The sequence below is a fragment of the Gorilla gorilla genome, chromosome 10 (genome assembly GCF_029281585.2).
Source record: "Gorilla gorilla gorilla isolate KB3781 chromosome 10, NHGRI_mGorGor1-v2.1_pri, whole genome shotgun sequence".
In the NCBI taxonomy this organism is placed as follows: Eukaryota; Metazoa; Chordata; class Mammalia; order Primates; family Hominidae; genus Gorilla; species Gorilla gorilla.
In genome coordinates this window covers 124,460,553-124,477,179 of record NC_073234.2, presented here as the reverse complement: position 1 = coordinate 124,477,179, position 16,627 = coordinate 124,460,553, and the positions used below count along the sequence as shown (strand labels likewise).

The following is a 16,627-nucleotide window of genomic DNA, read 5'->3' as shown; positions in this document are numbered from 1 at the left end:
TGGATCACTGATAATAAAGATGTGGGCAAGGCCCATGCTAGATGCTCTGGGTACCTTCAAAGAGAAAAAGGCCACCGGACAGACGTGTTCACCTCTTTTTCCTGCAGACTACAGCACGATGCGGGCTCAGTGACTGCTGTGGGCTGAAGATGTTGGAAATACTTCCAAGGAGTGACTGGGACCTAAGTGAGTCCTTGATGGAGAAGTTGGACTTTAAAAAAGTTATCTGATGTCCTTGGCGACTAAATCTCCAAGTTATTCTCTCAGTTTAGGGAAATGTAAAATGTAGATAAATAATTCCAGTTACCAGAGGAGGATTTTAAAAGTATTTTCTAAATAGAAAAACGTTGCAACATACAATTGGATTAACTGAGATACATTTTAAGAAAGTATAGATACCACCACCATGTCTAAAAAGTGACCTGTGGCTTCAGGATAAAGCAAAAACAAGAGAACACCTTTAAAAATAAGGGGCGCTAGAAAGCCTCCCCACCTCCCTTTCCAAAAGTCTCTCGATGCCCCTCACGTCGGCCCCACAGTTTTGGGAGGTCCAAGATGCCGCCTCCCATTTCTCTGGACAGTGGCGGCAGACAACGCCTACACAAAGCTGGACAAGGCCATCTTGGAAGTGTGGCTGTGGAGGATGCACCTGTATGTCACTGGGGGCTAGATTTTTTCATCTCTAGAACTTCATTCTCTTGGCCTCTGCTTCAGACTTGCTGTTGGTAACAGCGGTCTGGCGGGGAGGAGAGTGGCCAAGTTCCAAAGAAGACAGCAAAGCTGTAGTTGTGGAAAAGGGAGGTGGGAGTGACTGAATACGGCCTTGAAATTGGATATGACATCTGCTTGAGGTTTCGGGCTACTTTAAGCAAAGCTCTGAAGATTGATATTTTAAAAAATGAGGGTGTGGTCCAGAAAAATCTTACCTAAACCTCTGGGCCTCCAAGGTAAAGTCACCTGCCTCTTTCTAAAGAACCCAGGTGTCCCTATCACTTATTGGAGTGCCAAGTCACTCAAGAACTAAAAAGATTTTGCTCTTTGGCAACTGTGTGTTTATGTCCCATCCCGCTAACCTTCCAACCACTGAGTGAAAAACAGCTGTATCTCCCCTCTGATCATGAGAGCAGGAACAAAGTTGGTACTCTGGTCCCAGAACACTAAAGTTGTCTAAAATGTCACAGAAATGTACACTGGGGCCAGGCAATTGTAAGGTCAGGCCCCAAGTCACTAGGGGAAAGGATTCTCCAAGCTAAACCTGTTCAAATGTTGTACTCACCTGTTCTTCAAATGATGAGATCTGCCATCTGTACATTCTTAAGACATCCAACAAGCAGCTTGCATCTAAGACCTCATCATCAGTAACTTCTTGGCAGGACAAGGCTGGAAACAAAAAAGGTAAAACAATTATTAAATTCATCAGCATAACAACTAACCAGAAAACTTGCACAGTATAACATATCAAAGTTAATTAAAAATTAAAGACCGCAGGCTGGGTTTGGTGGCTCATGCCTGTAATCTCAGCATTTTGGGAGGCCGAAGTGGGCGGATCACAGGGTCAGGAGATCCAGATCATCCTGGCTAACATGGTGAAACTCCTTCTCCACTAAAATTAAAAAAAAAAATTAGCCGGGCATGGTAGTGGATGCCTGTAGTCCCAGGTACTCGGGAGCCTGAGGCAGGAGAATGGCATGAACCCGGGAGGCGGAGCTTGCAGTGAGCAGACATCGTGCCACTGCACTCCAGCCTGGGTGACAGAGTGACGCTCCATCTCAAAAAAAAAAATTAAGGACTGTAGGATTAACCTTAGAATTAGGTATTTTTCATCATTCTTTGTAGCTTTACCCAATGTTTAGTACTCTATTAGGCATTTATGTTTACTGAATGAATGTAATTTTTCATGAGGCTGCAGCATTTAAATGAAGTAACTGACTCCTGTATCTTCAAACTATCATCATCAATATAAATTTGTTGCAAGGTTCTTATTGAGCAAAATGATTTTAACTCACAACTTTCAGGTTGGGAGGGCCCTTTAACATTCATCCAGTCCAACCCCATATTTGGTGCTACACTCCTCTCCACAGGGCTGTTTCCCAAGGCCTTTGCTTGTATTTGTTTGTATTTGAGTTTCTGATTTTCAAGGCAAAGCATCAAGCTATATGCAGCAGCCTAAAGGGTCTTTTGAGTAGTGTACTTTTCTTTTTTTTTGAAACAGAGTCGTGCTCTGTCGCCCAGGGTGGAGTGCAATGGCGTGATCTCAGCTCACTGCAACCTCCGCCTCCTGGGTTCAAGCGATTCTCCTGCCTCAGCCTCCCGAGTAGCTGGGATTACAAGGCATGAGCTACCATGCCCGACTAATTTTTGTATTTTGAGTAGAGATGGGGGTTCCCCCATGTTGGCCTGGCTGGTCTCGAACTCCTAACCTCATGATCGCCCACCTCAACCTCTCAAAGTGCTGGGATTACAGGTGCGAGCCACTGCACCCACCCGAGTGGTTTACTTTTCAATCACAGGTAGAATCAGGCCTAAGAAAAGTTTGATGGGCTTATGAATTTATATTATAATTACTTCTAGACCAAGGATTGGCACTTTTTCTGTAAAAGTCCAGAAAATAAACATCTTAGGCTTGCTTTTTTTTTTTTTTTTGAGACAGGGTCTCATTCTGTCAGGCTAGGGTGCAGTGGCATGATCTTGGCTCACTGCAGCCTTGACCTCCTGGGCCCAAGCAATCCTCCCATCTTGGCCTCCTGAGCAGCTGGGACTACAGGCACATGTCCTTGTGCTCAGCTAATTTTTGTATTTTTTGTAGTGACAGAGTTTCACCATGTTGCCCAGGCTGGTCTTGAATTTCTGGGGTGAAGTGATCTGCCCACCTTGGCCTCCCAATGTGCTGGGATTACAGGTGTGAGCCCCTGTGCCTGGCCACATCTTAGGCTTTGTGGACCACATGGTCTCTGTTGCAACTACTCAACTCTGCCACTGCAGCACAAAAGCAGCCATAGATGTAAAAAGAAAATAACATTTCAGGACCTTCTAAATGCATTATGCCAAGGGAAAAAGTGCTGGAAACAGTCATGTAACACAGCTGCTTTTCTTCTCTGGCGCATGGCCACTGCTTCCTGACCTTTGTGTTGAGATGTTACACGTTAACCAGACTCCCTGTTCTTCCCTCAAACCTAGGCTGAATGGACTGGAGATAGAGATCCTTGTGATTATTACCTGTTTACAACAGAATGGTAGGCAACCCCCTAAGAGTGTAATCCATAGTAGCCAATCAAATCTTACATCTGTATGTTAGCCATTGTATGGAAAATGTTGTAATTCTGTTCAGTACCTCCGTTTTTGTCATATAAATGATCCCCACTTTTCCCCACACTGGGAGCACTGATCACCATTTCCTGGTATTTGTGTGTCCCCAGACAGCTGCCTTCACACTTTGTGCTTGAATAAACCCTTTTAGCTGGATCTTGAACTCTTTGATTATTTGAGGCTGACATAGGCAGTACCTAAACAAATGGACATGACTGTGTTCCAATAAAACTTTACTGACAAAAACAGGTGGTGGGCTGGATTTGGCCCATGAGCCATCAGGTGCAGACTCCTGATCTTGGCCACCCTCCTTCCCAGCATGTTACACTAGACCAGTACTGCTAGAGTGTGAGAGAAAAAAATGTAGAAGCCTGCCTCTCAGTGCAGTTTCTGGAAGTTCAGTGACTCCCAAGATACAGTAGGCCAGCCTGTTTCTTCTTTCTGACTTGCCGTCAATGGCCTTGAAAGATTCCTTTAAAGCCCAGACTTCTGGGCTGCTCTGCCTACGAAGTAGCCATTCTTTTATTCCTTTACTTTCTTAATAAACTTGCTTTCACTTAAAAAAATAATAATAAAGTCCAGTCTTCTGCATCAGTGTGTATATACCCTGGGGCTAGCCCTTTCCCTCCCAGGACAAAGGGAGCAGGGTTGGGAAATGAACCACATCTTTCTCCCATACCCCTCGCGCAGCCCTTCTGTTAGCTCCCCCCACCAACTACCCCCCAAAGGAAAATTTTAATGCCTCCTTTAACCCAACTTTGTCTAAAATACTATAGGGCAATTTGGCAATATCTACTAATATTTTCATATTGTACAATCCAGCAATTTTACTTTCTCAATCCAGCAATTTTTTTCCTAGAGAAATGCATGCTTAGGTGCATAAAGGGATATGTATAAGGATGTTCACTGTAGCCTGCTTATCTTGACAAGGAGCTGGAAGCAAATGGCTGAATAAACTGTGGTGTCTTGACATTATGGAAACTATGCAGCTATAAAAGTGAATGAGGCCAGGCGCAGTGGTTTACGCCTGTAATCCCAGCACTCTGGGAGGCCGAGGCGGTTAATCACTTCAGGTCAGGAGTTCAAGACCAGCCTGGCCAACATGGTGAACCATCAACTCTATTAAAAACAGCAACAGCAAACACCCAAAAATTAACCGGGGGTGATGGGTGCACACCTGTTGTCCTAAATACTTGGGAAGCTGTGGCAGGAGGATCACTTGAACCCTGGAGGCAGAGATTGCAGTGAGCTGAGATTGCATCACTGCACTCCAGTCTGGGCAACAGAACAAGACTCTGTCCCAAAGAAGAAAAAAAAAAGTGACCAAGGTTTGCAAATCACATCTGATAAGGGATTAATACCCAGAATATATAAACTCAGAACTTCTAAAACTGAACAACAACAAAAAAACAAACAATGCTGGGCATGGTGGCTCATGCCTGTAATCCCAGCACTTTGGGGGCCTGACACAGGCAGATCACAAGGTCAAGAGGTTGAGACCATCCTGGCCAACACGGTGAAACCCTGTCTCTACTAAAAATACAAAAATTAGCTGGGCGTGGTGGCATGCGCCTGTAGTCCCAACTACTCAGGAGGCTGAGGCAGGAGAATCGCTTAGAACTCAGGAGGCGGAGGTCGCAGTGAGCTGAGATGGCGCCACTGCAATCCAGCCTGGCAACAGACTGACTTCTCAAAAAAAAAAAAAAAAGAAAGAAAGAAACCCAATTCAAAAATGGGCAAAGGACTTGAACAGACATTTCTCCCAAAAAGATAGACAAAATGGCCAATAAGCAAATGAAAAGATGCTCAATATAACTTATCATTAGGGAAACGCAAATTAAAGCAATTACCATACCATTAGGATGGCTACTATCAATAAAAACAGAAAATAATATCTGTTGGTGAGGAGAAACTGGAACTTTTATGTATTGCTGGTGGAATTATAAAATCGTGCACCATCTGTGGAAAACAGCACAGCAGCTCCTCAAAAAATTAAACAGAATTACCATTTGATCCAGCAATTCTACTTCTGAGTGTTTACAGAAAATAACTGAAAGCAGGGAATTTGGACACTAATGTTCACAGCAACATTATTCATGATAGCCAAAGAATGAAAATAAGCCAAATGTCCACTGACTGACAGAGGGACAAACAAAATGCTGCATATACATGCAACAGAATATTATTCAGCCTAGGCCTGGCATGGTGGCTCACGCCTGTAATCCCAGAACTTTGGGAGGCTGAGGAGGGCGGATCACTTGAAGTCAGGAGTTTGAGATCAGCCTGGCCAACGTGGTAAAACCCCGTCTCTACTAAAAATACAAAAAATTAGCCAGGTGTGGTGGTGCACGCCTGTCATCCCAGCTACTCGGGAGGCTGAGGCAGGAGAATCACTTGAATCTGGAAGGCGGAAGTGGCAGTGAGCTAAGATCGCACCACTGTGCTCCAGCCTGGGTGACAGAATGAGACTTTGTCTTAAAAAAAAAATAGAAAGAATATTATTCAGCCTTAAAAATGAATGGAATTCTGATACATGGTATAACACGGATGAACCCTGAAGACATTAAGTGAAATAAGCCAGTTACGAAAGGGTGAATATTATATGAGTCCGCTTAATGAGGTACATCTTATAAATATGAGGAAACTCATGACTTAATGAGGTCTGAGTCAAATTCAAAGAGAGAGAAAGTAGGGCAGTGGTTACCAAGGGCTAGGGGGAGGGGAGAGTGGGAGTTACTGTTTCATGGGTACAGTTTCAGTATGGGATGATGAAGAGTTCTAAAGAGGGATGGCCGTGACTGCTGCACAACAGTGTGGCTGTACTTAATCTACTCAACTATATGCTGAAAATGGTAAATTTTATATTATGGATATTTTGCCACAATTTAAAAAGTAGGCAAAGGATATAAACTAGCAATTCACAGAAGACAAACTATAAGACCAATACACTCAAAAAAGAAAAAAAAGGCTGGGCGCGGTGGCTCAAGCCTGTAATCCCAGCACTTTGGGAGGCCAAGGCGGGTGGATCACGAGGTCAGGAGATCGAGACTATCCTGGCTAACACGGTGAAACCCCGTCTCTACTAAAAATACAAAAATATTAGCCAGGCATGGCGCCTATAATCCCAGCTACTTGGGGGGCTGAGGCAGGAGACTAGCTTGAACCCAGGACGTGGAGCTTGCAGTGAGCCGAGATCATGCCACTGCACTCCAGCCTGGGCGACAGAGCGAGACTCCGTCTCAAAAAAAAAAAAAAAAAAAAAAGTGAAGGAGGTAGAACTACATGTACTAAAAATGTACTAAAATGGACGCTTCTCTAATGTATTATATTTGGCCATGTAAATCACAAACAGAACAAAACAATATACAGGCCAGGTGTGGTGGTTCATGCCTGTAATCCCAGCACTACCGGAGGCTGAGGTGGGTGGATCACCTGAGCCCAGGAGTTCAAGACCAGCCTAGGCAACAGCGTGAAACCCCATCTCTACTAAAAATACAAAAATTAGCCGGGTGTGGCAGCACACACCTGTAGTCCCAGCTACTTGGGAAGCTGGGGTGGGAGGATAGCTTGAGCACAGGAGGCTGAGGTGCAGTGAGCCGAGACTGCACCATTGCACTTCAGCTTGGGTGAGACCCTGTCTCCAAAAAACAAAACAAAAACAAAACAGAAAACAAAAAAACCCACAATATGTAATTTCTATGGATGCGTAGAAATGTATTCAAATGCACAGAAAAGGGTCTGGAAGGATTCACCTATAGCTTCCTTTTGGGAAAGGTGGAGGGGAGCAGGGTTGAATATTGATAAAGGGGACTTTGGCCTTCTCTGTAATGCTTTAATCTTTTACAAAGAGAACTGATTCATGCATTACTTGTATAATTAAAAAATTATTTATAGGCCAGGCATGGTGGCTCGTGTCCGCAATCCCAGCACTCTGGGAGGCCAAGGCAGGCAGATTGCTTGAGCTTAGGAGTTCGAGACCAGCCTGGGCAACAAGTCAAAACCCTGTCTCTACCCAAAATACAAAAAATTAGCCAGGCATGGTGGCATGTGCCTGTAGTCCCAGCTACCTGGGAAACGGAAATGGAGGATTGTTTTGGGCCTGGGAGGCAGATGCTTCAGTGAGCTGAGGTTGTGCCACTGCACTCCAGCCTGGGCGACAGACAGAACCCTGTCTGAAAAAAAAAAATTTTTTTTTTTTTTTTTTTTTAAACCAAAGTTAGAGACATTGGAAAGCAGAAGCAGAGAAATGAGCAGACATCCTGGGACAGCAGCCCAAGGATGGCTCTGGCTCCCAGCACTGGGTCCCATGTGAAGGATAAGGGCAGTGCTGAGGTCAGGGTTAGGGTAACCCATGTGGACATTTCAGCTTTCACAAAATCTTTGGAGTGGTGTTTTTAACCCATTTCCCATTTGCCCCAAGAATACTCCTGTCTTTAATCCTAATGTAACATCATATACATTTCTGTTACATTAGGATTAGAGACAAGTTCTATTCAGAAATAACTCCCATGAACATGGCTGGGTGCAGTGGCTCACCTCTGGTTTCCCAGCACTTTGGGAGACCAAGATGGGAGGATCACTTGAGGTCAGGAATTTGAGACCAGCCTGGTCAACATAGCAAGACCCCATCTCTATTTTAAAAAAAAAAATTAAAAAGGCCAAGCCATGGTAGCTCACGCCTGTAATCCCAACACTTTGGGAGGCCAAGGTGGGTGCATCACTTGAGGTCAGGAGTTCGCGAGCAGCCTGGTGAAACCCTGTCTCTACTAAAAATACAAAAACTAGCCAGGCGTGGTGGGGCATGCCTGTAATCCCAGCTACTCGGGAGGCTGAGGCAGGAGAATTGCTTGAACCTGGGAGGCGGAGGTTGCAGTGAGCCGAGATCCCGCCACTGCATTCCAGCCTGAGTGACAAGACGAGATTCATCTCAAAAAAAAAAAAAAAAAAAAGAAAGAACTCCAAGAACAGTTTTTCTATTTTCACATTTAAAATCAGTCAGATTTGCTTCGGCCTCAAAGAGCATGTTTACGTAAAATTAGATGAACGCTGGCAGCGAGTTGCACATTTTTTTTTTCTAAACCAGGAATGGGCTAAAAAAACAGGATAGTAAAAGAAATTATTCTCAAGTCACCTCTTCCACAGAAAAGTACACTTGCTTCATAAAGATTTCTGTGTCAAGCAGAGCTCACATGGGAAAATACCTCAGTGAAGCACGATTTAGCTGAATGTTTTTTAAATCCAATTTTCTCCTTACAGTGAGAGCAATATATGCTTATTGTTAAAAGTCGAAGTATAGTTTTTTTCCAAAAATGATTTTAAAATTACCAATGACTGCACAATACCAAAATGGCCACTGCTAACATTTCAGTATTTTTCAGTCCGGTCTTTATCTGTGGAAGTTCCTACCTTGATGAAGTCAAATTATATTTTGTACGCTGCTCTTTAAATTTAATATTACAGCCTAATGCCCTCACCCAAATTAAAAAAAAATTTCATAAAAGTGATTCTTAATGGCTGTATGCCATCGATTACTTTATCATTTTCCCATCTAAGTGCTAGCCAAGCACTACCCTGCTTAGCTTCTGAGGTCTGATGAGATCAGGTAAGTTCAGGGTAGTATGGCCACAGGTGATTGCTTAATGATTCTGTTTGATATCTACATTCTTTCCTTTTGCCATTATAATTAGGTGTTGGAGATCTTTGTGCATACATTGCGCTCTGTATAATATCCATGGAATGTCAGCAGATTTTATGAAGAAAAAAACAGTTCTACAGTCAAAAAGTTGGTTTAAAAATGAAGTTGGGCTGGGTGCAGTGGCTCACGCCTGTAATCCCAGCACTTTGAGCTGAGGCAGGCAGATCAGTTGAGGTCAGGAGTTCGAGACATGTCTGGCTAACATGGCGAACACCGTCTCTACTAAAAATACAAACATTAGCCGGGCGTGGTGGCATGCGGCTGTAATCCCAGATACTAGGGAGGCTGAAGCAGGAGAATCGCTTGAACCCGGGAGGCGGAGGTTGCAGTGAGCTGAGATCGTGCTACTGCGCTCCAGCCTGGGCAACAGAACAAGACTCTGTCTCAAAAATAAAATAAAATAAAAATAAAAATGAAGTTGGGGCCAGGCATAGTGGCTCATGCCTGTAATTCCAGCACTTTGGGAGGCTGAGGCAGGCATATCACTGGAGGCCAGGAGTTTGAGACTAGCCTGGCCAACATAGTAAGACCCTGTCTCAACTAAAAATGCAAAAAATTAGCTGGGTGTGGTGGCACAGACCTGTCATCCCAGCTACTCAGGAGGCTGAGGCACAAGAATCACTTGAACCCGAGAGGTGAAGGTTGCAGTGAGCTGAGATTGTACCACTGCACTCCAGGCTGGGAAAAAAGGTGAGACTGTCTCAAAAAACAAAAACAAAAAAAAGTTGGGTAGGTTATTTCTTAAAACCTTTACCAAGCCAGTGTATATTGCGACTCTCCAAGTTGGGGGCTACCATTCAGCCATTCCTAAACTTGTTTGCTTTTAGACTTCATTTTTCAGGCTAGTTAAGTCACAATCTACGTTTCTAACCATTTTCATAAGGCGGACTCCCAGACATGGAATTACTGGGTCAAACAGTACTGAGTATTTTGCAAGCTATTATTGTGTAGTTCCAAACTGCTTTCCAGAAAAGTGGCACTAAGTTACACCCCTCTCAGCGGTGTATGGATGTATTGTCCAACAGCTGGACAGGGCTGCAAATTTGTTTTTTAATCTTTGCTGACAGGCAAAAAACAGCATTTTTATTTTGTTTATACTTCTTTGATGATGGTCAAGTCGAACATTTGAGTTTGTTAGCAATTTGTATTACTTCTTTTGTGAATTACCTTATTTTCTAGGCTAATGGGCATTTTTTTTTTACTTTAATGTTTTTGAAACCAGAATACTTCTTACAATGAAACTGTTTATGTGGCAGTGGATTTCTTTCCTTCCTTAAAAAGCTGTTATTAACTTGACAATTTAAAAAATAAATGGTTCCATCTTTGATTTTTTTTTTTTTGAGACGGAGTTTCGCTCTTGTTGCTCAGGCTGGACTGCAATGGTGCGATCTCAGCTCACCGCAACCTCCGCCTCCCGGGTTCAAGCGATTCTTCTGCCTCAGCCTCCTGAGTAGCTGGGATTACAGGCATGTGCCACCATGCCCAGATAATATTTTTTGTGTTTTTAGTAGAGATGGAGTTTCTCCATGTTGGTCAGGCTGGTCTCGAACTCCTGACCTCGTGATCCACCTGCCTTGGCCTCCTAAAGTACTGGGATTACAGGCATGAGCCACTGCACCCGGCCTCCATCTTTGATTTTTAAAAAATACTTGTTTGTATCTATTGGGCTCTTGGTGTTTTTTATTCATAATGATCTGTATGATCTTTTCCTACAATAAGGTATTAACTCTTTGTTATAAGAGTCTCTGTCATCTGGACTTCTTTGAAAAGGTACATAATTCCCTTGAAATTCCCATCTAGATACCTTTCAGAAGGTGCAAGAGTGTTAAGGATAAATACTGGTGTGAGGGGGGCTCCTTCTGATCCCTGGAGTACTGGGAGGTGAACTCTTCCAGCCACCTGATGAAAGCAGGACAGGCAGACAGGCCTTGTAGCAGGGAGTTCATGAAGCAGGTGTTCCCTAAATTAACAAGGCCAGGCACAAGCCCTAAAAAAAAAGCAGGGGGAAGAAGAGAACAGCATATCACATTTGATCAATTTCTCTCCCATTTGGGACCCAGAGTTCCTGCGCTGTGGCCTTAAATTTGGAATCCCGATCCAAGAAGATCCTTATCCACAGAGATCTGGGGCCAGGCCTTCTATCTGTGCCAAGGCTTGGTTCTAGTACTGCTCTGCAGACTGTAAGCACAGAAGGACAGGTCCCCTTTGTGTGTTATTTTTGAAACCTATCATGGTATCCAGCACAGCTTGGTTCTTCCTAAATGTACAAAAACACTTAGTAACCATCTCCTGTCTTTTTCTCTTCCTCATTCTCCCCTACATGCTCTCTTTCTTCTTTAATCGGAAAGCAATGTTTCTCAGAACAGAAGAAAACAATTGTTCTGTTGTTACTTCCCCAGGACAATGATTCTGTTCTTATCTTAACAATCACTGGGAAAGACACCACTATACCAATTCTGATCAGTCTTTCTGCAGAGATCAATGAAATCTAATATACTTCTCTCTTCTGCTAGCAATCTTTTAAAAAAACTTTTTATTATCAAAGTTCTCAAAGACACACAAAAGGAGGGAGAATGTAAAATAAACCTCAATTATAACTGTCCCCAGATTTAACAATGATCAAATTTCACCACATTCTTCTTTCTTTCTTTGCTGAATTTTAATCAATGTTACATAGAGCCACACTTTCAAAAGGGAGCATTTAAAAAAATAAGAAAATAATTTTTTAGTAATGAAGGCACCAACTTGAAATTTTTACCAGTTACTAGCAAGCTAGTCTGAGAGAACACAAATGTATGATGTAATTGGTCAGTCTGTACCACTGAAAACTACAATTGCCGTACTAATGAGAACACTTCTTAGACAATTATGCCGCTTGACATTTTTCATTACAAAGCATGCCTCCAACTCCAGTCTGGAGAGGGACTGAAATAGAAATCTTTTTACTACATGGTATAAAATAATGACTAACGGTAAAAGTACTGTTTGAAAACCTGAAGTCCTAATTTTAAAGATACAGAGAACAAATATGACCAACCTCCCCACCTTCTTTGTACTGTTTTCAGATAACAGGGATCTGGGTCAAGTCTATAGACCATGATGCAGTGTTCTCATTCTTACCTTTTCTACGCTTCTTTCTTTCTGTAATGGGACCCCAAATAACATATATTCCTGCTGCAAGAGCAGCAGCAATTCCACCTATAACTCCCCAGTTCTTCATGACTTTATATCTAAAAAAGAAAACAAGTTTACTGTCTTCCCTCATCACAAACACAAAAGGCGAATATACAGATATAGACAGAATAACATTTTGTCAAAATAACCCACCAAATACCTAATTGCAAGTTAAAGTAATATATAGTCATAGGATTACATCTTGAAAATCAGGATGTTTAGACATTAGGATTTAAAATCTAAGTCAGCTGGGCACGGTGGCTCATCCCCGTAATCCCAGCACTTTGGGAAGTCAAGGCAGGAGGATCCTTTGAACCCCAGAGTTTGAGACCAGCCTGGGCAACATGTTGAAACCCTGTCTCTACTAAAAACACAAAAATTAGCTGGCCGTGGTGATGTGCACCTGTAATCCCAGCTACTTGGGAGGCTGAGGCAGGAGAATCACTTGAATCTGGGAGGCAGAGGTTGCACAGAGCTGAGATCGTGCCATTGCATTCCAGCCTGGGTGACAGAGAAAGACTCAGTCTCATAAAAAAAAAAAAAAAAAACTAAGTCAAATCATCACATTCCAAAGGCTACTTCTCACTCTGAGGAAAAACTGAAGTTATTTTCCTTTTCTGCCTCTCACTCCACTTCCACATGGAACGTTACCAGCCAATGCTCTGACCTCAAGGCCTTTGCACTGCTGTTCCCTCTGCTCAGAATGCTCTTCCCCCAGATCACTGCTTGGCTCACTCCTTTACCTCCCTTCGCTTCTCAAGAGGCCTACCTGAACATATCAGCGGGACCTGTCCTTGTCCCCTTGACATGTGTCTACTTTTTCTTTTTACCATAGCACTTAACCACCTTCTAACATAAAATTAACCTATTCGCTATGTTTTTTTTTCTTTTTTTTAATGCACTGGGTTTGTTGTCTGTCTCCCTCAACTGGCATGTGCTTTGTTTTACCCACTAATGAGCTCAAGTGTCTAGATCATACTTGGCACATAGTAGGTTCTCAATAATATTTATTGAGGCCAGGTGTGATGGCTCATGCCTGTAATCCCAGCACTTTGGGAGGCCGAGGTGGGCGGATCACCTGAGGTCAGTGGGAGACCAGCCTGGCCAACACGGTGAAACCCTGTCTCTACTAAAAATACAAAAATTAGCTGGGTATGGTGGCAGGTGCCTGTAATCCCAGCTACTCTGGAGGCCGAGGCAGAATGGCTTGAGCCCAAGAGGTGGAGGTTACAGTGAGCCCAGAGTGCGCCACTGCACTCCAGCCTGGGTGACTGAGCGAGACTCTGCCTCAAAAAAAAAAAAAATATATATATATATATATATGTGTGTGTGTGTGTGTGTGTGTGTATATATATATGTGTGTGTGTGTGTATATATATATAAAATATTTATTGAATGACTGAATACTGGAGAAAATATACAGAAATGAATTTCTCTTTTAGAATATTAGACAGGGAAGGGGCACACATACAATGGTATAAAAGAGCTGGATATTTATAAAATTAAAGATTTCCTAACTTCAGGCTTGACTTGAACACTGGTTATGCTTTTGCTACATATTAAGAAATTTCACCAACAATTTAAAACATTGTTTTTATACAAAGTTATATATTTCTACAAAATAAGACAAACCATCTATGTGTATATAGCTATGTAATGTGTATCTGCATATATGTTACACATGCATACATACATGTTTGTGTGTGTGTGTAATACATTATTATCCCAGTATTTGGATCATGTGAATATTGTTTTGATTTCAGTTCAGTAAACATTAACTTGGTGAAGAGTCACTGGTGGTAATATTGACCCTGTTTTATAATAATCAGCATTTCTTAGTATCATAGCTGATAGCTGAATTTCAGATAAATATTTGTTTTCCAGGACAGAGTCAACAGAATATGCATCAAACTTGGTTAAGAAAGTGGGATTACCTTATTCTGGTTCAATCCTGGCTTTGCTATTTCATTTGGCATCACTTCACCTTCTAAGCCTCAGTTTCCTCATCTGTACAATGGGGACAATCCATAAGACCTACCTCATAGGGCTGTTGTGAGGATTAAATAAGTGTGAATGCATAGAGTACGTAGAAAGAACTTAATAAATGTTAGCTGCTACAAATTAAGCATTACAATCTCAGGATCATTCATGAAAGCTATTCTTTCTTTTTTTCTTATTTTTATTTTTATTTTTTTTGAGACAGTGTCTTGCTCTAGTTGCTCTAGTGCCCAGGCTGGAGTGCAGTGGTGCCATCTCAGCTCAACACAGTCTTCACCTTCCGGGCTCAGGTGATCCTCCTGCCTCAGCCTCCCAAGTAGCTGGGACCACAGCTGCACACCACATGCCCAGGTAATTTTTAAATTTTTTTGTAGAGACAGGGTCTCACTACGTTGCCCAGGCTGGTCTCAAACTCCTGAGCTCAAGAAATCCACCTGCCTCAGCCTTCCAAAGTGCTGGGATTACAGGTGTGAGCCACCATGCCCAGCTGGTGAAAGGTATTCTTGAAGTTTCTTAATACATCACTGTGCTTTTACACCATACGTGAGTTCACAAAGGTGCCTGGAAAGATTATAAAGGACTGTCATGGAAGTGCTAAGGCGCTTTACCAGTGCTTTAAAATCCCCTAATCAAACACTAATATTTAAGGGTACATACTCTCTGCCAGGCCCTGTGACAATCTTACCTCATTTTTATAACAACCCCACAGATGCAGGTTCTACTATCACTTTCATTTTTATAGCAGAAGAAACTAAGAGCCCAACTTGGTCACAGTGAGTGAAGGAACATGGCTCTGAATCATGCCTGTCTGTCTCCCCAGGTCTGTGCTTAAAACCACGAAGTTCAAGATGGAAACTGAAGGGAAGAGTGTCAAGGGGATGGGAGAGAGGACTTGTCCATGACTTTGGCAGCATAAGGAAAAAATACCCAGGGACAAGTGGCGACTTTGGAAACTCCATTCCTCTGCAAAATGACATCACGAGGAGAGTGGTGGGGCCTGGGGGTGAAAAGATCTGGCTTCTCCTCCCAACTCTGCTATGAGGTCAGCTATGGGGCCACACTTCCTATCTACGGAATGGGGGCACTGGACAGGATAAGTATCGAGGACTTTCAGCCCTGGGATAATAAGCTCTTTAAACCTGCTCCAGTTCCAGAGGAAGCCGACCTGAGCAACAGGTCTCAGTCATTTGGGGTCAGCAGTGGGGGAGGGGGTACTCAGTTCTGAAGCCTGGAGCCCTTGGGAGGGTGAATAAGAGGGAAATGGGGGCCCTGACAGGATTGGGGACCCAGGCAATCGAGGAGTCCTAACAAGAACGGAGGGCTTTAACAGGACCAAGCAACCTTAACAGGTTAAAGGGGCCCTGACCAATTTAGAGACCCTTGCAAAACAAGGGCCTTTACTCACACTAACAACATCAGGGACCCAGACAGAAGTGGGGATCCATATTAGACTAGAGGGCGGGCTAACAGGAATAGAGGGCGGTACTAACAAAACGCGGGGCTCGCAGGCCCGGGGCACTTATAGGACTAGAAGAACCGTGCCAAGATTGGGGAACCCTGGCAGTCCAGAAACTGATATGATTGGGGGACCCAGAAGGATTGGGGGTATACTAGAAGGATTGAGGGGTCTTGGCAGGCCCAGGAGGCACTGAAAGGACTGAGGGCACTGACAGAATTAGGGGCCTTGACAAGACTGGAGTGCCCCGGGTGTCCTGGGAACAATGACAGGAGGGGAAGGGACTGACAGACCTGGGGAGTGCAGACAGAATTGGTGTTGCCGAAGGACTGGAGCCCGTCAGTCCTCCCACCTACGGGCCCAGGCCTCCAACCCTAAAGGACGCAGAAGCTTCCAGAATGCCCGCGCGGGCCCTGGAGACCCCAACTAGGGCATGAAAAAGCCGTCACGGGCCCAAGCTGGGGACCCTGGTCCTGGCCTCTTCGGCCGCCCCGCCCCCCAAAATCTCACCTGACGGCCGCCCCGGTCCGCAGGAAGCGCTGGATGGCCCTGTCGGCCGCGGTCATCGCCGCCTCGGCCCGGGAGCTCAGCATTGCAGCCGCACCGGAGGCCTGAAACCGTCTCCTCCGCTACCGCCGCCGCCGCCGCCGGACCGAGGGATACGAAGGTTCCCGAGACAGCGGAACCTGCGGCCGCAGTCCCAGCACCTCGGGGGAACGTAGACCGCAGGACAGCTCCCAGGGGGACCGGAAGTAGCTGCCCCCGGAGAGCAATAGCTGACGGACCACGTCCTTTCTTTCTTTTCCCTTAGCAACAGGCCCCGGCGTCGGTTGCTACGCTGGGCTCAGTTGCCTGGGGCTGCTTGGTTTTCAGATTTGCTTAGGCTCCATTCATAAATACAGATGGCACACTTCTAGGATGGACCCTGGGTCATGATTTGAATTTTTCGATGTGGGGAAGGGAGGCCAACAGCCGAAAGTCGGGTGAGGCCTCTGCTA

The 16,627-nt window shown here is 44.2% G+C and overlaps 1 protein-coding gene across 10 annotated transcripts in view; it reads right to left on the bottom strand.

Annotated features, from left to right (window-relative positions):
- Window positions 1-16,417, bottom strand: part of USP30 (ubiquitin specific peptidase 30) — a 35,514-nt gene extending 19,097 nt beyond the window's left edge. For 3 of the 10 annotated variants that reach the window (XM_019039393.4, XM_019039394.4, XM_055358972.2), the window contains exons 1-4: window positions 16,140-16,277; window positions 12,122-12,231; window positions 10,806-10,988; window positions 1,277-1,380 (exon numbers count right to left, since the gene is read on the bottom strand). In XM_019039393.4, the coding sequence (XP_018894938.1) occupies window positions 1,277-1,380; window positions 10,806-10,988; window positions 12,122-12,231; window positions 16,140-16,222 (480 nt within the window). In that variant the 5' untranslated portion in view covers window positions 16,223-16,277. Of the gene's footprint in view, window positions 1-1,276; window positions 1,381-10,805; window positions 10,989-12,121; window positions 12,232-14,858 lie in introns of all 10 variants that reach the window. The other 7 variants (XM_063694290.1, XM_004053852.4, XM_055358973.1 and 4 more) reach the window with 7 other exon arrangements.
- Window positions 16,418-16,627: the final 210 nt, after the last annotated feature.